The 25,159-nt window shown below is 40.6% G+C and overlaps 1 protein-coding gene across 1 annotated transcript in view; it reads right to left on the bottom strand.

The window, feature by feature from the left end:
* Nucleotides 1–288: 288 nt before the first annotated feature.
* The window catches only part of KCNH5 (potassium voltage-gated channel subfamily H member 5), a 427,923-nt gene continuing 403,052 nt past the window's right edge, over nt 289–25,159 (bottom strand). The window contains exon 11 of the mRNA XM_070065063.1: nt 289–824. Within this exon, the coding sequence (XP_069921164.1) occupies nt 693–824 (132 nt within the window). The 3' untranslated portion in view covers nt 289–692. The remainder of the gene's footprint in view (nt 825–25,159) is intronic.

The raw sequence follows: 25,159 nt of genomic DNA, 5'->3' as shown, positions 1-25,159 counted from the left end.
TCAACTCCAGCTCTGGACAAAAGCTTCCTTTAGGGCAGATCCTGGGAGGCAGTCATAATAGCCCAAGTAATTGGGATTCTGACGCTTTCCTGGGATCCCTGGATTGCATTCCTGGCTCCTGGCTTTTGGCTAGGCCATCCTAGGTCCTAGGCGTTTGGGGAGTGAAGCAGTAGATGTGAGATTTCTCTCTCTCTCTCTCTCTCCCCACTTTTCAAACAATTTTCAAAATTTTATAAAAATAAGCAAAACTACTCACAGATTTCAAAAATTCTCCCACCAAAATACACATCTTTTAATTCAATTTTTCCATACATTCATGCGTTTTTGAGCTGCCCTCTTAGGAGTTTTAATATTGGGGCAAAAGAGAGTCCATTTTCCGGAAATGGCATCACCCGTTTTATGAGCAGTGATTAAAGGTAAACATGGGTGCTGTGCGATTCGAAGACAAAGTGAGGACAGCGGAGTCGCCATCGGGATGTAGATTGCAGGGACCAAGAAACAGCCGTGCTCAGAATGCTGGCCTCAGGAACGGCCGTTTCTGTCTCCAGGCCTGTGCGTTTAGGGTGTCAAAAACCACTCTCGGTAGAACCTGGTCTAAGCCCCACCTGTGTTCTTCCGATCCAGGCACAAGCAGTAAAACGACTGTCGAGTCACCCGCGGAATCCCCGTGTCAAAGCCAGGTTAGAGGCGGGTCATGCTGGCTCCATGTTGGACCGCAAAGCATCCGCCTTAAGAATCTTTCCCTTCGACTGGAGGTCAGGCTTGGTCCCCGTGGTGCTGTACTCTGAACTCAGGTTGTTTCCGCAGGTGGCAAGAGCCAGGGTCTGAGAAGGGGTAAGGAGGTGGGAAGATTGCAAAATAAGCTGTATATGAACAGATGCATCAATCACATATAAATCATGAAAGCCAAAATAGATGACTTTGAAGTGACTAACCTAAGATATATTAGATGTAACCTAATTTGGGTAATATTTATTCATGAGGGGTTTTCAAAAAGTTCATGGAAATTGTATATTATCCCATAAGTCTGCATTATGCATAGATTTAAACTGTTTTGCACTAAAATTATCTTATGTTTCAAACTCATTTTTATGCAAACTTTTTATGTATAATGTGAGAACAGAATAAATATAAATGCTTTGTATGTGAAAAGAAATGATATTGAACACATGTTCATGACCATTTTATATAGTGTAATAGAGTGTAAAGGTTTAACTCTGTTAAGGGGTTAAATGAAATTCTCTAATTTGAAGAAATATATATATATATATATATATAGAGAGAGAGAGAGAGAGAGAGAGAGAGGTCGGTACATGTTCACTCGGACTTACCTCCAATGGTAGAGCTAGAAACATGCCAGGGGATTTCAACTCAATCTTATCAAGGAGGCATGTCCCAATGTCAGTGCACTTGGTAAAGTGATAAGTGTAAATACACAACCGATCAAAAAGATAGGGTAAGTGTCGAAGAGATTTTACAAATAAGACCAGTGTAAGCAAATAATGAAGGACAGAACTAAAAGGGAGAGTATGATCCTGCCGGGGAAGCAGGACACACAGCAGACTCATAGAATGGCAAATGCCCCAAACAGCACTCCGGCCTCAGAATCAATCCTTGGGCATTCGGATCTGGCTAAAAGGCCCATGAGAGTCTCACAGGCACGGAAAGCCATGACACGGTGGCAAAAACAACCTAAATGAAAGATCCTGGTGAACAAGACCCCAGCAGAAGGAACAGGCCATCAAGGAAGGAGGCTCCTTTCTCCGAAGGGAGGAAGGAACCTCCACTGTGATACAGCCTTGACTAAACAAGTTCAGAGTTGGTGAACTCAAGGGGCTTCCATAGCCTAGACAGCTCATAGCAAGAGTCTCGGGTGATTGCTGACATCATAAATAAGAGTGCCAATTGTTAAATCTACAACGGGAGTCACTGGGTACAGGCTCCCCACGTAGGATCTCTGTCCTTAATGTGTTTTACTGTGAAACTTAAAAACAACACTACTAGTCGAACAATACCCTATACCTTGAGCGGTTGTGTGAGTGCAGCCTGTTGAAATCCTTGCTTAGTGTATACTAAATTGATCCTCTGTATATGAAGGTAATTGAAAATGAAACTCGATGAAGGGCAGGATGGGAGAGGGAGTGGGAGAGGGGAGGGCGGCGGGAGGGAGGGAGGTTGGGGGGGGAGCCACAACAATGCAAAAGTTGCACTTTGTAAATTCACATTTATTAAATAATAAAAAGAATGTATTTATTAGAGGGACAGTGTTTTGGTATAAAAAAAATAAATAGTGCTTCTTCCTAAACTGCTTACACTAAGGAAAAATAATCTAATAGATATTATTGATAGTATTATTTTTCTCTTCTGTTGATTAAATTGTGCTTCTCCAATTTCTACAGACTTTTTTTTTTTTTTTGCCTCATATAGGTATGTAAACAATTCTGTTGACTGAACTTGGCTATGAGATTCCATTACCTCTAGAGTACCCACACTGGTTCGTTAAAACTAGCAAGTCTGCAACTGTGTATCCCGCCACCCACCACAGCACATGCTTTTTTTTTTTTTTTAGATTCATTTATTTATTTGAAAGTCAGAGTTACAGAGAGAGAGAGAGAGAGAGAGAGAGAGAAAGGTCTTTCATCCTCTAGTTCACTCCCCAGATGGCTCCAACAGCAGGAGCTGTGCCGATCCGAAGCCAGGAGCCAGGAGCTTCTTCCGGGTCTCCCACACAGGTGCAGGGGCCTAAGGACTTGGGCCATCTTCTACTGCTTTCCCAGGCCATAGCAGAGAGCTCGATCAGAAGTGGAGCAGCTGGGACTCCAATCAGTACCCATATGGGATGCCAAGGCTGCAGGCGGCAGCTTTACCCACTACGCCACAGCACTGGCCCTGGTTACTTGCTATTTATAAGCAGCAAAGAAATGGTTGAAAACACACGGTAATGGCCACTTTCTGGACTTTGGGATTAGTAGACCCCTTGCTTAACCATAGCAATGTCTGTTCATACAGGCCTTCGAGACTCAGCGAATAAAAACTCCCATTGCAAAAGGAATCTACTGCAGCAGTATTGGCTTAGGCCCCTTTTTGGTCATGATTCATTTTAACTTCCTCGGTCTTGTTGGATTATTACCCTTGCTTTTATTTGCTCACTGTGTCCTAACCAGCAAAAAAGCTATTAACACGATTGTTCATGCAAGTTCCTTTCTTTAGGAAGTTTATGTTCTGTTCCCCTTCGCTGGAGGAAACGGCTTTAAAATGAGTATTACACTATTAGATTTTTATCTCTGCATAATTTTAATGCATTCCATCTAAACAGGCAAATCTCTGCCGGAGTTGAGCAATGGCTGGAGAGAAAGGTCCAGGTTTCTTGGTCCTGATACTTGGTGCACAGCAGAGAATTGGGCTAAGCCGATTAGCAGAGGGGACATGGAGATAAATCATCTCATGACCAGATTATCCTCAGGCTGCCTTCCTAGATCAGACAGAACTCTAGTTGTTGCAGACAGCTTCAGAAAGAAACATAAGAAAAATTCTGAACCCATGAAAATCATTTATTTATGTTGTCATTCAAAAGAAGTGTGTGGGCAGATAAAAGAAAGAGATTGGCCACTATGCACCAAAAACTACTTGTTTGACCTCAAGTGCTGTGACCTCAAGGTACGTGAAAGGCCATGGAAGAAGTGCTGTGACCTCAGGGTACGTGAAAGGCCATGGAAGAAGTGCTGTGACCTCAGGGTACGTGAAAGGCCATGGGAGATGCTATTCTGTGCGGCAGGGAATCTTCTATAAGCAGATTGGAACCAAGGCCTGTTGTGGAAGAAGCCAGTCCCAAAGCGACCATTTGACTCAACACAACTGAAAAATGACAATGGAATCGACTAAAATCGGCTCTACACAGTTTACTAGCACCCTTAATTGGTAATTATTCACATCAGAGATCAACACTCTCAACAAATTATTGTTTTGATCTGAGCTCTGCAGCTCCGGTTGAGATATGCACACAGGTGCACACACAGGCATACACTCTTATAAGAACACATGAAACACAATTTCCTGTTTTGTGTTTACCATTTGAAAACAGTGGAACTGTAAAGAGTAATATTTTTCTTTAAGTGTAAATGCATAGGTAAAATATTTTGCCGAATTTGAATAATTACTTTAAAAATAATGTGCTTCACTTTTATTCTTATAAAATGAAAAATATCAAAATTATATTTGTAATTTGATTATTATACTGAACCTTTTTGTTGTTCAGAGGAAAAAGATGTTTAAAAGAGTTATCTACTTCCAGGGGTCAAAAAACATTATACCCACCCTGATGGAAATAAGCCAGGTTTTGAGGTCATAGTTTTTTTTTAAAGATATTATTTTTGAAAGATATATTATTTGAGAGGTAGAGTTACAGATAATGAGAGGGAGAGACAGAGAGAGGTCTTCCATCCACTGGTTCACTCCCCAAATGGCCGCAACAACTCTAGCTGCGCTGATCTGAAGCCAGGAGCCAGGTGCTTCTTCTACGTGGGTGCAGGAGCCCAAAGACCTGGGCCATCTTCTACTGCTTTCCCAGGCCATAGCAGAGAGCTGGATCAGAAGAGGAGCAGCTGGGACTAGAACCCAGCCCCACATAGAATGCAAGCGCCGCAGTCGGAGACTTAACCCACTGTGCCACAGGACTGCCCGAGGTCATAGTTTATAGTGTATCAGTCAATCCATTCAGAGAAACAAAATTGAACCAGCTAAGAAAGGCTCCTGAAAGGCACAGCTGTGACCAGTTCTGCACATGCTAGGACAAAGTTAGTTAGTCTGTCCCAACTGATCGGTAATTTGATTTTTGCAGAGGGAAGAAGTCTTCCATTCACCAGTGCACTCCCTAAATATTTCCAATGATTGGGACTTAACCCAGGAGCCTGGAACTACATCCAGGTTTCTTTGGGTGGAAGGGGCCCAAGTACTTGGATCATCTTCCACTCTCTTCCCAAGTACATGAGCAAGGAGCTGGACAAGAAGGAGAGCAGCAAGAACTCAAACCAGCACTCAGATCTGGGATGCGAGTGTGAGAAGTGGCGGCTTAACCTGCTGCACCACGCCAGACCTTAATCACGTTCACTCTCTGTGTTTCAGTGTAGAGACGACACCAGAAATCTACTAGCCTTAGACATCCTGGTTGTAGTCAGGACTGAGGGCAGTGTTCCGGGCTGCTTTTTGAGGTCCACCCGGTGTGATTCCAGAATGCCCTAAAGCACTGCTTGCTTGCTTGCCCCAACCCTGGCTGGGATGCCAACCTCCCACCAGGGGAGCCAAATGGCATGCTGGGCGATTTTCTTCTCCCTGCCTTTCATCTCCACCCCATCTACAGCTTGATGTAATTTTTTTTTCTTGTTGCAGAATTTGTCCTTAATCATAAGAGCTAATCTTGGAAAAACAACGGTTTCCACTGGCTAAAAGTGATCGACCTTGAATGGAGATACAAAAATGCAGGCTTGCCTGCCACAAAAACAATATATAAGTAGAGAAAAACACAGGATCCAGAAGTTGTTGTTTTCTTTAATGATAGGGAATCTGTAATTATACCCACTGGTGTTTGCTTCATGGACAGGCAGGACTTACCAGGATAGTATAAAAGCATGCCATGTCATTTTTCTTTTTTTACATTTTGTGGAACAGAAATGCATCATGCCATTGGAAAACACAAAGTTCAAGTGGAAATTATGTCCAGGATTGAGTTGAGCAAAATTTTATTATATCCCCTTTGTCCATGTATGCTTTCTCAAATGTATAAGAGGAAACAAGGAAGTGCTAAGGTACATCTTCAAAGGATTTTTCTCAGGTCTCGTGTGAAGATCACAAACTATATCCAGGCTTAGCTATCAACTTAATATTGACAGACAATGCCACCATCCTTACCTGTACACTTTTAATTAATCAAGCAAGCCAATAGGATGCTAACCATCAAAGGTGAAGCAGCGTAGACGTGGTTTGGAAACCATGGAGATCGGATTTGAGATTTGAAAAGCACATCAAGGACACTGACACTCTCTTACTCTCTTTCTTCCCCCCACCAACAGCCCAACAGCCGTTTTTTTGTTTTGTTTTGTTTTGTTTTGTTTTGTTTTGTTTTTTTTGAATCATAGCTATTTTTAGGATAATGTTTCTCTCTTGGTGACAACGAAAAGAATTTCACATATTAATCTACCTCTAAACCAAATTTAGATAAATAATTCAACAGAGACTTTCTTCCAGTTTCCAGCCTGTCGCATTCAATCATTGCATAAGGGAATATTATGAAAGATAAATTGAAGCTACTCAGAATTTTCCTCCTTAGAGATGTTTTTTTCCTGACGTCTTTCCTTGTTTTTCTCCCATTTCTTCCCATCTCTTGACATTGTGCCAACTCAGTAGGAGATGTGTCCCACTGAATAACACGTTACCCTTATGCAATGCTAGGGTCCAATTAATTATAGAGGCCTCCACTCGCCGAAAGGACACACACAGAGCTTATGATTTGCCATCTATCGCTTCCCTCTGAGCAAGTTAAAATAGCCATTTTGTTTCTCCTCTGCTCCTCGTCGTGTGCCTCTTCCCAGCTACCTTCTCCTTGTGCTCCTAATTTCTACACCTAAACTGTAGTGCTGGGGCCAGGGCTGTGGTGCAGCAGGTTAATGCCTGGCCTGAAGTGCCGGCATCCCGTATGGGCAACGGCTCAAGACCCGGCTGCTCCACTTCCCATCCAGCTCTCTGCTGTGGCCTGGGATAGCAGTGGAAGATGGCCCAAGTCCTTGGGCCCCTGCACCCACGTGGGAGACCCAGAAGAAGCTCCTGGCACCTGGCTTTGGATCAGCCCAGCTCCAGCCATTGTAGTCAACTAAGGAGTGAACCAGCAGATGGAAGACCTCTCTCTCTCTCTCTCCTTCTCTCCTCCCCTTCTCTCTCTGTGTAACTCTGGCTTTCAAATAAATAAATAAATCTTTTTGAAAAATTAAAAAAAAAACTGTAGCACTTACTTTCTAGGCTCATGAGTATTTCATACCTGCCTCTACTATTGTTAACTATTCTCTTATTTTTTTGAACCTTCATTATTCCAAGGTAGTATGTCCTGAAGTGTTAGATTTTAATAACTTGCATAAATTTCATGTAAAAATCACTAATATCACTAATCTCCCAAGATACTTAATGTTTCCTGAAGCAAAGAAAACAAACCTGCCCAAATAACTAATTATGTTCAAAATGGAAATAGAAAATTTCTTTCAAGAAGTAAAACGGATTATTCGCACCACCTTATGTATAAACTGCTTAAGGTTTATCAACGTTCTTAAAGATAATAATTGATCTTAATTAGAAAGCTTGCATAAAGAGGCCATGGTTAGAGTCTCTGAGTCAAATTATGCCTTGCCTTTGTACAAGCTAGGAAACGTGGACAAGTTTCCAAATAGTCAATGCTTCACTTTTCTTGTCATTAAAACTGGGATAATGGAACTATAAACATTCAACGCATTAATATTTACGGAGCATTCAAATGATCACCAGGACTAAATACGATTATGACTTTGACACGTTGTGTCTTGCTCTCACAAATGCACGAGGTCGGTAGACACCAAAGAAGGAATTACTTCTTTCAATGATCATCCCGTAAGTTTATACAGACAGGGATGGACCCAGACCATTCGGGGTGAGAGAACATCAGGACAATGCAATCATTAAACACCAAAAGGCACCTGCAGAACTTTGGCCCAGAGGACTGGGGTGTCTGACTGCAGTCAAGTACACACCAGAGTTTCTGACCCCTCTCAGATGTGTGTTCCTCCTCCAGCGTATGCTGAGGCCTCACCAGACCCAACACTCTGTAGTCCTTTCATTTGCATGCTGAATAGGCAAAAAATAGGCAGAATTTGCCTATAATATGAACAGCCACAGGGGTCAGCCCTTCCCTCTCCTGGGAATTTTCTTGTTCTTGGCCGTCACCACCACCCCTCGTCCTTACTGAGAACTGCACCCCATGCATTCCTTACTTACCCAATCCTTTAGGAGACAAATGTTCCCTGAAGGCACTAATCTAAATTCGTGGCCAATGATTGATGTAATTCCCCTCTCCACTGACAGCTCTTAAAACCTGTTTGAAATATGTAAGACGTCAGAAAAAAATCCCGAGACTCCTTAGGTTGTGGCTTCCCAGTTTGCAGCTCTCAACAAACCGAGCTAAACTCTCTTTAACCAAATTGTGCCTCAGTTTCTCCTAAAGGTGGACACTGCAAATAAATCCGGTTGTGCTGTAATACTTCAGAGAATCTGAGCTGGAAGACTGCATTTGAGAATGGGTGCTGAAGTAGCAGCTACATTACACTAATTTATGACACTGAGCTTTGGGTAAGGACCAAGCAAGAAGGAAGAGGAGATGCTCCTGGGAGAATCAAAGACATATATGGCTTCCCTAAGAGTTGTTTCTGGGCTCAGGTCTGTTCACGAGGCTGAGCAGAGTAGAGGGTGGCCTTATCTTTGATATTGAGTATACCTGTAAGAATTAACAAAGGCCAACAATCGTGATATCATTACATCCTAAGCCTCCAGGTTTTCCAATGGCCCAGTTGCTCATCAAGGTGTTAGGAATATTTAGCAACTGGCTGTTTTCATAGCAAGCTAACTTCTCTAGCACGAATAGAATACCGACTCTGAGGAAGAGGGATCAGTAGCTCTCAGCCACAAAAATGGTTAGGCGATTTATTGGATGCAACATTAGAGTAGACAATGGTTTTAGCCACAAATGAGAGATCAATGGCACAGGAGTGCAGTGTGGTGAGGCCCGATGTGTGGTATTAACCTCTGGTCACAACCCCACACACACACAATTACTATCTGTCCTACCTGCATACCCAAAAGGGTAGCTCTGTATTTGTGCCTTGAACTATATGCAAATAAATAATAAAAATCATAAAGCTACACATTTAAAAGAGTCTGGTGGGTTACTTGCTTGGAAATGTTTATAACAATGAAATGCAACCACAGTAGTTACTTGAAAATAGAATACAAGCTTAAAATAACCAAAGTAATATAATGTGATAAAACATTTCCCCCAGTGAATCAGTCTGGTAAAGTATGTGTATTGGTGTTTATATGTGGCACTCTTAAAAAGTTTGGGAGTAAATTCATCAGATGAAAATGCAAAGCATCTTTTAAAGCCAGGTACAATGAACTTCCTACCAAAATAAATAAGCCCACAGAATATGCTCCTTTGGGAAATCATAGGTATATTTACCCTGCATTTTAGAAAGTATGTTTAAATACCCAGACTCCAACTGTCCCATGCAGACAATGAAAGGAAAAATCCTTTATTTCTTTGTGTCTTCTGCTACACCCAGTGCTGGGTACACAGACAAGTGGGCCAATAAACATTTATTGGTTGACTAATGTGAAAACATTAATGTGGAAAAAGGACACTGCTAGATTACCATCTACTTCACATTGAAGAGAAACATTTACCAGCTGTCATCCATACAAAAACATCAAAACATCAGGCAAGCCTACTTTTGTAGACCATGTTCGTACGTTTCTTGTAAAAGGTGAATGAATCATTTAAAACACACATGCCGGCACTGCATTGTACCCAGCTTCTCTTACAAAATGCTTTCCTGGAAAGTCTTGAAAGAGTGGCTGTCAACACAAAACAAACTCTCAACAAATTCCCAGTTCTCTCTCACACTACTGGTCTCTCAGTCTCAACAAACAATTATTTTGCCTTTGAAATAGCATGGCCCATCAGAAATGGACCTCCATGGCACATACTGGCCATCTGGTAGCTAGTGTAGATATGGAAAGATAATAGTTGTATAAACTAGCAGACACCCACTAGGAAGCAATTTGGTAGAAGGATTAAGATTCAAAATGGCTATTATCCTTTGACAGTAATTTTATTTGTTCTAAGAAACTTAAGTCTAAGTTATAGATTTTATTTATAAAGAAAGGTGGTCATAGAAGCACTAGTGGTAGAAATGTGACATTGTAATCAATGAGAATGCTCAAGCTACCAGTTAAATAAATTGGTATTTCTATATGACCAAGTAGTATATGCTTATTAAAAGGGATGCTTTCAAAGAGAATATAGATAATGACCTGATATAATGACAAAATTTTGAAAATAGTCTATCGGGCTATCAAAATTTTAATAGTACTTATCTTTAGTAGGATTATGATATATATTTAATTGAATATTGATTTTATTTTCCTAATTTTCTCTAACAAGAATTCGTTCTTTTACAGATAGTTCACAATTTTAAAAAATTTTCCTTTAATTTCATTCATGCTTCTAGTGGGACTAACATCCCACCCTGATACAGCCTTCCCTCCTCTTCTGTTTACATTTTTAATTTCTCTCTCTCTCTCTCCTAGCCATTCTGCCTTTATCTTAACAGTATTTTCACATTTTTATAACACACAAAACCAAAGAAATCAATCTTAAATATGTTTCACTCTCTTCTGTCATTGGTCTGTTCTGCTGGCCTTCTTCCTTTTCTTCTCTTTGTATCAATGTACGGTTGTGTGTGTGTGTGCTTAATAAATAGGATGAACTGTCTTGCCTCCGTTTCATCACTATCTCCTTACGTGTTTCCCCTTGCATTCTGGGCTCTGTTATTACTCCTTGGCTGAATCTCCTATCTCAAAGATTCTGTTTGCAAAAGCTGTTGGCATCTTCTGCTTTCTTATCTCGGAAGCTTGTCTGGAGGCTCTGCTGGTGGATTCCTGGCCACCAGCCTCTTTTGGTTGTCCTTACTCCTCTGTCTGCTCAGCCAACCCCTTTCTTCTCTTGGCCTTTGCAATCACTATGAGAATGAATAATCAGGGCTCATGATAACAATGATTAACACAAAGATCTTACTACAAGCTAAGGAATGATATCCAATCTTTTTATCTTCACAGCAACTCAAGAAGGCAGATGCCCATGTTGAGACAGAAACACAATGAGGTTAATTTACCTGTCCACATCAATATCACTGAAAAGTGAACAATGAAGATTTGAAACCTCAGAGTTCAGATCTATTAATGTCAGGAAACCTGGTCTTGATTACAATTTCTAACACTCTTTGGACAAGCTCACTTTCATGTTTTTAAATTTAGTTCAAAAATTTTTATATTCACACAAGTGCTCCTTTACTTGTTTCTCCTCCTGATTTTCATTTATTCATAATTCCATTGTTTAAGTCCCCAAACTTTGACTCCAAAGACCTTTCCATCCATGTCCTGTTCCTTCCTCATCTGTACACTCCTGTTAGGGTAACTCTTTGCTAGTTTCTTTGCCTCTGTTTCTCATTATCTCCAATTGAACTTACACTCTGTAATGATAGTCATTGTCTTATGGCCTAACCCTAATCATTCACTCCCTTGTTTGCATGGTCAGTGGCTGTTTTTCTCACTGGATTCAGCAGGATAGCCAAGCCTCCCTGAGCTGTGTGTCATCCTTTACAACATATGATCTACACACATGGCGTGGTCAAGCCACTCCCCATCACCAGGACCACTACATCCATTGTAACCCTGTCCATTCAACTGCAGGGCCAACTCCTTCCCTATAGCCTCCAGATGTGCTCTGCCATCACTGTACAGTATCTACCATAAGAGAGTGCTTCACAAAGCTCATAAAAAATAGAAAAGATAGGATTGTTTTGGTGAAAAGGAATTTGAGATCCATAGGTTTTTTTATTCATAATACTCACTTTCCTTTTTATTTTTAAGATTCATTTATTTATTTGAAAACCAGAGTTGCAGAGAGAAGGAGAGGCAGAGAGAGAGAGGAAGACATGTGTCATGTGGTGGGTCACTCCCCAAATGGCCACAGCTGTCAGGACTGGACCAGGCCAAAGCCAGGAACCTAGAACTCCAACCTGGTCTCACACATGTGTGGCAGGGGCCCAAGCATTTGGACCACCTTCTGCTGCTTTCCCAGGTGCATCAACGTGGAACTGGATTGAAAATGGAGAAGTTAGGACTGGAATTGGCACCCACATGAGATGCTGGCATCACAGGCAATGGCTTAGCCCACTAATGTCACGGGGCCAGCCCCTCATAATACACATTTTCTAGGAACTTGTTGAAGAGCTCTCATTCCATGCCTTAAATAGTGGTTCTTTGCTTTAGCCTCCCCCTCAATAAAAGAAACAAGATTCAGTCCTAGCAAAATCAAACTCAGTATTTCACCAATAATAGCTTTTTAATAAATGTTTTAAGACTAGGGTGTAGATTTCAGGGGGAAAGGTGTCAAAATCTTCACTTCAGATGAACGTTAATGAAGGGCTTCCTTTCTCCACTGTTGCTCAGTAAATCCATTAAGCGAATTAAGTCTTTATATAGTAAGAAATAGGATAGTTTTACCAAATTGTTTCCTAATTGATACTACCTTGGACTAAATCTAAAGGAGCATGATGCACACTCCCTATGAATATGTGTTGTGAACCATGAGTCATCTCCCCAGTGCCATTCTGCAGTTTCTGCTCAGCAAAAGGAAGCCAGCATGTTTGGACATCCACATTAGTACTCTGCGAAGACTCAACCTATCCCAAGTCACTCTTACAGTCGTGTCATGTAGGTCTTGACGAGGAGATTTGGACAGAAGTGTTGTAGTAACATAGTCACATAGTCACATAGTTACATAGATAGTTACATAGTGTTATATAGTACTTTGGTGAAGTCTACATAAAACTCGGAGGACAGCTTCTTCTCACTTCTTTTTCCAAGATCTGTTTGAAATGCAGGTGGAAGTATGGTGCTCCAGTCATTGTTTTTGTCAGTTAGAATAGAATCCCACTTTGGAGTGGTAAATCAGAAACCTAAAAGGAAACATCTGAATCTCAAAAGGTTCTATATTAACCAGACTAGACCTATTTTGGATAAGAAGAAATAAGATACATAGAGGTGAATGAAGAAGTTAAAGATAAAACCTTGCCTGTAGTTAGCCTACGAGTTGTGCAGATAGGCTAGAATCCAGGAACTTAGACCCCACGGTGAGTATTCTTTTTTTTTTTTTAAGATTTTTATTTATTTATTTGAGAGGTAGAGTTAAAGACAGTGAGAGGGAGAGACAGAGAAAAAAGAAAGTTCTTTTGTCCACTGGTTCACTCCCCAAATGGCCACAACTGCTGGAGCTGTGCTGATCTGAAGCCAGGAGCCAGACGCTTCTTCCTGGTCTCCAAAGCAGGTGCAGGGGCCCAAGGTTGGGCCATCTTCCACTGCTTTCCCAGGCCACAGCAGAGAGCTGGACTGGAAGAGGAGCAGCTGGGACTAGAACCGGCACCCATATGGGATGCCAGCGCCACAGGCAGAGGATAATCCTAGTGCACTACGGCGCTGGCCCCGGTGAGTATTCTTAGACACTCTGCTGTGTAGCATCCTCCAATTCTAGCTGCAATTTGCATATGATCTTCTAACCGGCATTATATTATACATAATATTAGGAAAAATGAATTATTTCAAAAAGTAGTATCCCTAATAAGATGAAATGGAGCCTTTTATCCAGGGTTGGGAAAAGCATTCTTGGAGCCAGTGCTGTGGCATACCTGGTAAACCTACTGCCTGTGACACCAGCATCCCATACGGGTACCGGTTAGTGACGAAGCTGCTCCATTTCTGATCTAGCTCTCTGCTCATGGCCTGGGAAAAGCAGCAGAAGGGGCCCAAGTGCTTGGGCCCCTGCCACCGACATGGGAGACCTGGGTGAAGCTGCTGGCTCCTGGCTTTAGCCTGGCCCAGCCCTGGCAATTGCCACCATCTGGGGAGTGAACCAGCAGATGGAAGATCTCTCCCGATCCATGTGTTTGTGTGTGTGTGTCTCTCCTTCTATCTCTGTAACTCGGCCTTTCAAATACATAAATAAAAAATGTTCAAATATATATACATATATGTATATATGAAAAGGCATTCTTTAAGTGACATGGAGAATGAAACAAACAAAAACAATAAAAATTGAATCGAGTTAAGCTCCTATGATAAAATGACACTCTGAGTTCAAGCAATTTTTAATTTTTCAACAAAATGGGATATTCTGAAAATTATTTTAACAAGCACCAAACATTGACTTGTCACCTCTCACCTCTCTATTTAGAAATAAAATGATTGTGAACATCCCGAGATGTGACTTTGTGCATTGATTATTCTGAAGACCATTTGTAAATGCACAGCTACACACAGTACTAGGGGTGATTTAAATTGGAAATGAACAGCAAGGAATGTTTTCCTTTATCTTGAAGCTTCTTGCAGAAGAGGAACAGGACAACCACAAGACTTTTTCACGTAGATGAAATCTGTAAGTATGATCAAAGAATACGCCCGATGCAGATTATTATCCCATCCTTAACTGTATTTTACGTTCCACCTGTTCTTACTATTACTTGTAAAGAATTTATCTCTGCCTGAAACAATCTCAACTCAAGGCCTTTCATGGCTTGTATGTCATCACGGCTTATTCATCACAAATTACCTTTCGATCTAGTAGTATTTAAGCTGAGAAAAATGTGGAGCCTTTTCAACTCACTTCCTCAGGGGCGAAGAAACTTTATAGCAAAAAGACTTTCCTGTGCAAAGGAAATAAATGCCACATTTTAAATGTTTTTTCCAGGATGTAACTGTAATAAAGAAGGATTGTAGCCAAATGCAGGAACAAAAGCTCACCCATAGCAAACTCTGTGCAATTCTCACTATGGAAGCTGAACAGACTTTTGTAAAACTTGTCAGGTCAACAAAATCCCCTAAGAACTGATGCAAGTCCACATACGAAGGAGAGATTTAGCATAGGACTTAGCAGCAAGATGTTTCAACTACCCACGGCAATCACATTCTAAAACTCGTCTAGTTTTTGCTTATTTATGTTTTTCTTTCTTTTTTTTTTTTACTCATTTTATTTAACATGTCATTTTGGCCCTCTTGATGAGGGCACAGTGCAGTATTCCAACAGATACAAACAATGTGAGCTGATCAACCCCGCAATCAGCATGCTGTTTTCCCCCCTTTCTTCCTGTCTGGAGACAACCTGCTCCTCCCTCCGCCCTGGGCCCTCACACAGTACACAGCTCCTCGTCTGTGCACAGCAGTTGCCTGATGAGCTGTGGCACACTGAACCCTCCCTTCTCTCCAACTGTGTCTGATAACCTTTATCCAACCTCTCTCTGTCCCCTCCTCCCACTGACCCAGTCAGGAATAATCACTATCGAAGTTCAAATTGACTTTAAAAAAATCCACAAATGAAAGAAAGCATACAGTATTTGTCTGTGTCTGCATTATTTCATTAAAATAATAACTTTCAATTTCATCTATTTTGTGGGGACATCATTGTTTATGGCTAAGTAATATTCCACTGTGTGTATATATGTGTGTATGTATATATGTGTATATATATACCACCTTTTTAAAATATTTATTTGTATATATATATATACACACACATATATATATGTATATATATATACGCCACCCCTTCTTTTTTCAAAAAGATTTATTATTTATTTGAAAGACAGAGTTACAGAGAGGATCAGGCAGAAAGAGAGAGAGTCTTCCATCTCCTGGTTCACTCCCCAAAACGGCCACAACAGCCAGAGCAGAACTGATCTGAAGCCAAGAGCCAGGAGCTTCTTCTGGCTTTTCCACATGGGTGTGGGACCTATGTGGAAAAGACTGCAAAGACTGACTTCCTCTGCTTTCCCAGGTACATTATCAAGGAGCTGGATTGGAAGTGGAGCAGCTGGGACTCGAACCAGTGCCCATATGGAATACCGGCACTGCAGGCAGTGGCTTTACCCACTATTCCACAGTGCCGGCCCCACCACCTTTTCTTTACCCATTCCTCCATTGCTTGGACAAATAGGTTGATTCCATAACCTGGCTCTTGTGAGTAGTGCTACAATGTACACGGGGAGAAGCTCCTGGCTCCTGGCTTCGGATCGGCTCAGCTCCGGCCATTGTGGCCAACTGGGGAGTGAACCAGAGGATAGAAGACCTCTCTCTCTCTGGCTCTACCTCTCTCTGTAACTCTGTCTTTCAAATAAATAAAATAAATCTTTAAAAAGAAAAATCAATTATATTTCTACAAATTAAATTTGTGAAAATCAAAGTAAAGATACAATACCATTTACAATTAATCAAAAACTGAGAAAACTTGATCTGTCAATCCAACAAAATGTGTACAGGATTTATATCTTGAAAACTACAAGTTTTGATTAAATCTATCAAAAAATCTCTCAGTAAATGGAGAGGGTATTATATTCATGAATTGGGAGACTCGACACAGTAAAGATAAATATTTCGCACAAATTTATATATACATTTAATACAATTCTATCAAAAGTTCAATGAACTTTAAAAAATAAGTATTGACAAGATTATTCTCAATTTTCTATGGGAAAATAACAAAACCAGATAGCTAAAAATAATAATTTTGAAAAATAAGAATAAGCTTGGAAGGTTCATTCTCCCAAATTTAAGTCTTATTATGTAGCTCCAGTAATCAAGGTCATATGGTATTGGCAGAATGACAGACACATAAATAAATGGGACAAATTATTAAGGCAGGCTGATTTTTACAGGGGCTCTAAAACAATGCAGTGTAGAAAAGATTAACTTTTCTCAGCTGATTCTGTAATAATTGGACACGCAAAGGCAGCAAAGTAAACTTTCACCCAAATCTCACACCTTGTTAAAAAAATCATTCAAAATGCACACCATAAAAATCTAAAATTTTAAGTAATCGTAGGAGAAAATCTTTAGCACTTAGGATTCAATGTAGACTTCTTAGATAAGGCTGCAAAAATATATTTTTAAAAATCTGTACATTAGACTGCATCATAAATTAACATTTTTGCTTTGTAAGAGGTCCTGTTGAAATGCTGAAAAGACACGCTGTGAAGGGGGGTGAAATACTTGTAAAATACACATATGAGGAAAGATTCACATTTAGAACATGTTTCTGGCTCTCAAAACTCAGTAGCAAAAAGCAAACAATCAATTGGAAAATGCCAAATACATGAAGAGACATTTCCAGAAATTATATGCTGATGGCAAATAAGCATATGAAGACATTCACCATCACTTGCCCCTGGGGAAATGCAAATTAAAGCTAATATGGGATCACATTATATACTTCCTAGAATAGCTGATCTGAAGAACTGTGATCATACCAAATGCTGGCAGGAATGTAGAGAAACTACAGAATGGTCAATCACCTCAGAAAACAGCTTGTTTCTTTTTGTTTGTTTGTTTAAAATTTATTTATTTGAAAGACACAGTTACAGAGAGAGGTAGAGCCAGAGAATAAAGAGGTCTTCCATCCGCAGGTTCACTTCCCAAATGGCCCCAACGGCCAGAGCTTCGTTGATATGAAGTCAGGAGCCAGGAGCTTCTTTCAGGACTCCCACGCTGGTGCAGGGGCCCAAGCACTTGGGCCATCCTCTACTGCTTTCCAAGGCCATTGCAGAGAGGAGCTGGATCAGAAGTGGAGCAGCTGGGACTTGAACCAACGCCCATATCAGATGCTGGCACTTCAGGCTGGGGCTTTAATCCGCTATACCACAGCGGCAGCCCCAATAGTTTATTTCTTAAAATTAAACGTATACTTACTATATGATTCAGTGTGCCTCTGAATATTTAAACCAGATGAATGAAACCAGTGTTCCCACAAAGCCTGTGTATAATTCATAGAATTGACTCTTTATAATAGAATAACACTGAAAGCAACCAAAATACTCCCCAATGGTCAGCCTGTAGTGCATCTGTACCATGGACTAGGATAAAGCAATCGTGAGGAGTAAGTTATGCACTCACACAGCAGTTTGGATGGATACAGAATTAGGGTGCATGAAAAATGCCAATTTTAAAAGAGAACTTCTTTACAATTTTATTTTATATGAAATTTTATTTACAATTTTACTTATATGAAAATGTACAATTTTGTTGATATGAAAATTTGAAATAAAGGATGATAGCTTTGGGATACAAATGTGTAGCTGTCGGGGATAAGGGTTAGTGAGGAGGGCAACCCGTTAGCACAACAAAGAATTTTTTGGTGTTTTTGGTGCCAAAACGTTTCTGTATTTTGATGGCAGTGGTGATCAAATGTGTGATAAAATGGCTTAATGCTATAAATTCCCGTTTTACTGATATCAAACTCCCGGCTTTGATGCTGCCCCAGAGTGAGGTAAAATATAAGTGTTTGGCGAACACAGGTGAAGGATACACAGGTTGTCTCTGCACCATCTGCTAGCTACCTGTGGATCTGCACTGATTTCAAAACAAGCAGTTGGATTGAAAACAATTAGCAGTAGGTGCCGGCATTGTGGTGTAGCAGGTAGAGCCGCTGCTGGGATGCTGGCATCCCGTATGGGTGCTGGTTTGTGTCTTGGCTGCTCCACTTCCGATCCAGCTCCTTGCTAATGCTGAGAAAAGCAGCAGAAGATGGCCCAAGTGTTTGTGTCCCTGTCACCCATGTGGGAGACCCAGATGAAGCTCCTGGCTCCTGGCTTCAGATCAGCCCAGCTCCAGCCTTTGCGATCATTTGGGGAGTGAGTCAGTGGATGGAAGACCTCTCTCTCTCCCTCTGCCTTGGCTCTCTGTACTTTGATTTCAAATAAATAAATCTTTTAAAAAAAAGAAAAGCAGCTGAAGATGGCCCAAGTGCTTGGGCCCCTGCCAGCCATGTGGGAGACCTAGAGGAAACTCCTGGCTTAAGCCTGGCCCAGCCTTGGCCATTGTGGCATCTGGGGACTGAACCAGCAGATGGAAGATTCTCTCTCTCTGTCTATTCCTCTCTCTCTGTAACCCTGACTTTCAAATTAATAAATAAATATCTTTTTAAAAATATTCACTCAGCATTTTACAATGATGACTTTTTTTTGAAGATTGATTTATTTATTTGAAAGGCAGTGTTACACACAGAGAAAGAGAGGCAGAGACAGAGAGAGGTCTTCTATCCGCTAGTTCACTTCCCAAATGGCACCAATGGCCGGAGTTGTGCCGATCCAAAGGCAGGAGACAGGAGCTTCTTCCAGGCCTCTCACGTGGATGCAGGGACCCAAGCACTTGGGCCAATTTCTACTGTTTTCCCAGGCCACAGCAGAGAGCTGGATCAGAAGTGTTCAGCCCGGACTCAAAACAGTGCCTATGTGGGATGCTGGCACTGCAGACGGCAGCTTTACCCACTATGCCACAGCGTCAGCCCCACAACGGTGACAAGTAACAATAAGATAATGACCAACATTCATCTAGTCAGCAAGGAATCACAAAATGCATTCTACACGCATGGCTCTCAGCCAGGCACTGCCGAGAGGGGGACTCACGGTCGTCATGGGATCAGAATGGGGATGGGATATATTTTTCTATATGAGTGTGAGTGTGGGCTGAGACACAGAACAAGCATATTTAGAAACCATGCCGTCTGGGGGAACTAGGAACGAGAAGCGCTTTTCAGCAAGCCTCATCTTTCAGAGCTGTGCTCTAACTTTCAGATGTTACAGTGGAAAGAAGCCAAAAGATGCGCTTCGGGGCAATGCCAGATCCCTCTAACCGTGAGTAATCCTGCTCCTATGGCCTGGGTTATGCTCTGTCTCATCAAACTACTATGGAAAAATGACCTGTAGCCACCAAGTCAAAAGAAGAAGTATTTTACTCATGACTCTCTAGGAAAGAGTCTAACAATACAAACTAACAAAAGTAGACTTTCAAATCTCATATTTATTGCATTTCTTAAGCTGGTGAGCCAATCTAAGATTTTTCTAGACAGAGCTTTGCTTTATACTCATAGCTCCTGCTTAGAGAGGCCTGGAGAGGTTTTGTTTTGTTTTGTTTTGTTTTGTTTTGTTTTGTTTTAGTTGAACTTGAGAAAACATGCACCCATGGAAAGCATTATCTGCTGAAGAAACTAGGGAAGAGAATCAAGTGACTCTTCAGAAAATATAGGGACTGACAAAGATTGTTTGAAAAGTAAACAGGAGGGGGCCGGTGCTGTGGCACAGTGTGTTAAAGCCCCAGCCTACAGCACTAGCATCCCATATGGGTGCTGGTTCGAGTCCCGTCTGCTCCACTTCCGATCCAGCTCTCTGCTATGGCCTGGGAAAGCAGTAGAAGATGGCCCAAGTCCTTGGGCCCCTGCACCCACGTGGGAAACCCAAAAGAAGCTCCTGGCTCCTGGCTTCAGATCAGCACAGCTCCTGCCGTTGCAGCCCTCTGGGGAGTGAACCATCGGATGGAAGACCTCTCTCTCTCTCTGGCTCTACCTCTCTCTGTAACTCTGTCTTTCAAATAAATAAAATAAATCTTTTAAAAAAAATAAAGAAAAAGTATACAGGGATCAGTGGTTCATGGGTTTGCATGGGTGGGGGATTGTAGCCACTGTAGAGTAGTCCCTGGAATCCTTGGAAGAGAGGAGTTGAGGCTGTGATTATGCCAACAGACGTGATCATATCCTCCCTCCAGCTGAAATTAGAGGAGATCTACCTTGCCCAAAATAGGTGTCACCCTGGAGCATTGCCCAGCCTTCAGCACTGAGCAGAGCCCCTGGTCACACCCAGCACACACCTCTGGATATCCACTGAAGGAACGCACATTCTCTAAGACCAAAAGGCAAGTTCAAAGATAAAAGCCACCAGAGGAGAAAACCAACAAGCATTTCCTCAAACGCCTAAAAATAAATGCAGAAACAAGAACAAGTAAGACAATATGGCTCTCCAAAAGGAATACAACACCACCTCATTATCAGAATGTGAAGAGGAAAGATTGAGGAAATGCTTGAACATGAATTCAGAATAATGATGATGAGATTACTCGGAAGCACAGAGAAACAAATTCATGAGATGAAGAAATCCATACATGGTATAGATGAATATTTTTGTTGAGAGATAGACATATTGACGGTAAATCGAACTGAAATAGTAGAAATGAAGAATTCAATATGAACAGTGGTTCACAGAGGAAATCCAAAGGGAAATCAAAATTTTCTAGAAATGATTGAAGAGGACAGTACAACATATCGAAAAAGCAATGTTAAGAGAGAAATTTATAGCAATCAGTCCCTATACCAAGAAATTGGAAAAAATTAGAAAAGATCTAATAATTCATCTCAAGCACTCAGAAAAACAAGAACAACCCAAACCCCAACCTACCTAAATTGAGCCATGAAGACATAGAAAGCCTAAACAGACTGATTACCAAAAAAGAAATTGAATCGGTAATAAAGACCCTTCCAACAAAGAAAAGCCCAGGACCAGATGGCTTCACCACTGAATTCTACCAGACATTTAAAGAACTAACTTCAGTTATTCTCAAGCTATTCAAAAAAATTGAAAGGGAGGGAATCCCCCAAAACTCCTTCTATGAAGCCAGCATCACCTTAATTTCTAATCCAGAAAAAGATACAACAGAGAAAGAGAACTGTAGACCAATCTCCTTGAAGAACATAGATGCAAATCCTCAACAAAATACTCACTAATAGAATCCAACAGCACATCAGAAAGATCATTCACCTGCACCAATTGTTATTTATGCCTGGTATGCAGGGATGTTTCAACATTCGCAAATCAATAAATGTGATAAATCACATTAACAAACTGCAGAGCAAAAACCATATGATTATTTCAATACATGCAGAGAAAGAATTTGAAAAATTACAACATCCTTTCATGATGAAAATCTTAAGAAAGCTGGATATAGAAGGAAGATTCTTCAACACAATCAAAGCAATTTATGCCAAATCTACAGCCAGCATCTTATTCAATTGGGAAAAGTTGGCAGCATTCCCACTAAGTTTCAGAACCAGACAAGGATGCCCACTTTCACCACTGCTATTCAATGTAGTCCTGAAAGGTTTAGCAAGAGCCATTAGACAGCAAAAATATCAAAGGAATACAAATTTGAAAGCGGGAAGTCAAATTTTCCCTGTTTGTATATGACATGATTCTATATATAGGGGAACCAAAAGATCCCACTAAGAGACTATTAGAACTCATAAGAGAGTTTAGTAAGGTTGCAGGATATAAAATTAACACACAAAATCTATAGCCTTTGTATACACAGAAAATGCCATAGCTCAGAAAGAACTTGTAAGATTAGTCCCATTCATAATAGCCACAAAAATGTTAAATACCTTGGAATAAATTTAACAAAGTATGTGAAACAGCTCTATGATGAAAATTACAAAATATTAAAGAAAGAAATAGAAGAAGACAATACAAAACTGGAAAAAATATTTCATTTTCATACACTGGAAGAATTAATATCACCAAATATGCATACTACCAAAAGCAATTTACAGATTCAATATGATCTCAATCAATATACCAAACACATTATTTTCAGATCTAGAAAAAAACTATGCTAAAATTCATATGGAAACACAAGAGATCCCCAATAGCTAATGCAATTTTAACTACAAACCAGAGGCATCATAATGCCAGATTTCAAGACATACTACAGGGCACATACAATCAACATAGCTTAGTATTGGCACAAAAATAGACATGTAGACAAATGGAGCAAAATAGTAAACCCAGAAATCAATCCATAAGTCTACAACCAACTAATCTTTGACACAAAGAAGCTATAATCAATCCTGGAGAAACAGTCTCTTCAACAAATGGTGTTGAGAATTTTATATTTCCAAATGCAGAAGTGTGATATATGGAAGTTAATATAGAATACCAAAAAATATACAGGAATCAAATGGCCATTTTGGGAAATAATTGTTGTGTTTTAGCCCTTGCTTGTAATCCTGTGGAACTGTAGTCTTCCTAGTTTTACTTCTTGAATATTATGATTAGTGACAAATTAGGCCTGTGAGTCTAGAGTGGGTTTAAATTATGGCTTTGCAGAAACTGATGAAGAGAGGGTAAGGAGGGAGGAGGATGGGAGGGAGCAGGGGAGTGAGGGAAGTGTGATTGTCTCCTTGGAACTGTGCCTACAGAATGCATAAAATCTATTTTTTATATTAATTAAAATTTTTTAAAGAATTTGGCACTAAAGACTTTATATTGTATGATTCTACTTAAATAGAAGTGCTATTGGAAGCAAGATCTATTAAGAACGAAAGCAGATCAGTGATGGGCAGGGGCTTGAGACGGTAGAGAGGGCTGACTAATGCATGTAAAGGACCACTGGGGGGTCATAGAATGTTCCAGAATTCGATCATCATGATTTTTGTACTGACATTTGAATTGACAAACTCTACACTTATAATGAGTGAATTTATGCTATTTAAAGTATATTTCAATAGCGCTACTTGGTTATAAAACAATAAAACTTTCACAGTGAAAACTGCTCAAGCAGATCTGCACCTGACATCAATGTTCCTGTGATGGAGAAAATTCATTTCAAAGCAAACCATGAATCATTGGTAGGCTAAGGAAGAAGATTGCTGGAGTCAAACATTATTTCTAGGCATCACCTCATTCACAAAGAAATGAGAGTGGTAGCTGTTCTGTTAGGATTATCAGTTGCCTCGTGTGCTTAGTTCACTCACATGGAGATGTATATGTGTGTAGTTATGTAGGAGCCATCACATTAAATGAGATTTTCAATAATTATAGTAATGGAAACATGACATGAGCAGGATTCTCAATGAGTTTCTCACTGAGGTGCACAGGCAAGTTCATAATTTCCTCTAAGTACAGCTTTTCTTTCCAAATATGATTTCATAAGTCAACCATGGCCAAGTTCAACCAAGAAGAGACAGGGGATGAGAACAGGGGCGAATGTAGCCAAAGTTAAGCCATCATGCCTCCTTTTCAAACGAACCTTGCAAGCCCAGGGAAGACATTTGCACCAACATTTATTAGACCCTCTACAACTGTAAAAGAGAAGATACTGTCATTAAAGAACTAATTTGTAATTCAGGAACATTTAAAAGAATAATGTGTGATTGTTAAGCAAACTCTTCCTCCAAAATAAAAGGTAAGGGACTAGTATTTGGCACAACCAAACTCCCATATCAGAGTGCCTGAATTTGAGTCTGGACTCCACTTCCAATTCCAGCTTCCTGATCATGTGCACCCTGGGAGACAGCAGGACTTGGAGCACTGCCACTCGTGTGGGAGACCTGACTGAGTTCCAGGCTCACTTGCTCTCGTGCGCTCTGGCGCTCCCCCCCCCCCCTTCTCGTTCTGTATCTACCTCTCTCTCTTTCAAATAAACAATGAAAGAAGAAAAAAAATGAAAACAATCTATCAAAATGATTTTAAAAATAGTTGATTACCTACTTTCCTTTTTTTTTTCAATTAAGAAATTTAGCATGGAAAAAGCCAGTATAAATAAATAAATCCTTAAGGGCTGGTGTTCAAGCATGGAATGTTAAGATGCTAACTGGGACATTTACATCCCATATTGGAGGGACTGGTTCAAGTCCTGGCTACACTGTTTTCAATCCAGCTCCCTAGAATACGACAGATAATCCTTGCCACGCATGTCGGAGACCCAAGTGGAGTTCAAGGCTCACGGCATTGGCCTGGGCCAGCCCCAGCTGTTGCAGGCACTTAGGGGCTAAAATCAGTGGAAGGAAGATCTCTCTTTCTCCACAGTATACCCCATCATTCCACCTTCAAATAAATAAAATAAATAAAAATATAAATATATAGACACACAAATATTCAATGAAAAATATATAAAGCATTCTGTATGGGTTACACTAAGCTAAAATTGCAGCATTTGGGTGGAGAATGATCACTCTATCATGACAGAATATAATTTTGCTCTGGTCAGACAGATGGTACTGGGTGTGAGATGTAGATAGGCACACATTGACAAGGTTGAAACCCTGGGATCCTCCGTGCCATAACAAGAGACACTGGTTTGAATGTGGAACTACTTCCAAGATGGATCTCAGGGGTATTTCTAGAAAAGTTCCTGGATAAGCCAACTTCAGATGCCAATGTGGGTCAAGTCATTCATGTGATGGTTTTTGTAATTTGAAAAGAGCAACACTGTGGTTGACCTCAGCCTCTCAGCCTCAGTACTTAGAACATCCAGGGCTGAAAAATTCCTAATTGTTAGTTGTCCTATGTATTGTAGGGTGTTCAACAGTCTCCATGAACCTACCCATAGATGCCAATAACATTCTTGCCCCAGTTAAGACAACCACAAATGCTCCCAGAAATTGCCAAATACCCCTTGGGAGTAAAACTGAATACAGTTGCGAACAACTAGCCTACGTGAA

The sequence above is a fragment of the Oryctolagus cuniculus genome, chromosome 20, assembly GCF_964237555.1.
Source record: "Oryctolagus cuniculus chromosome 20, mOryCun1.1, whole genome shotgun sequence".
In the NCBI taxonomy this organism is placed as follows: domain Eukaryota; kingdom Metazoa; phylum Chordata; class Mammalia; order Lagomorpha; family Leporidae; genus Oryctolagus; species Oryctolagus cuniculus.
The sequence above is the reverse complement of the archived record's forward strand: the minus strand, read 5'-3'. Positions and strand labels throughout refer to the sequence as shown.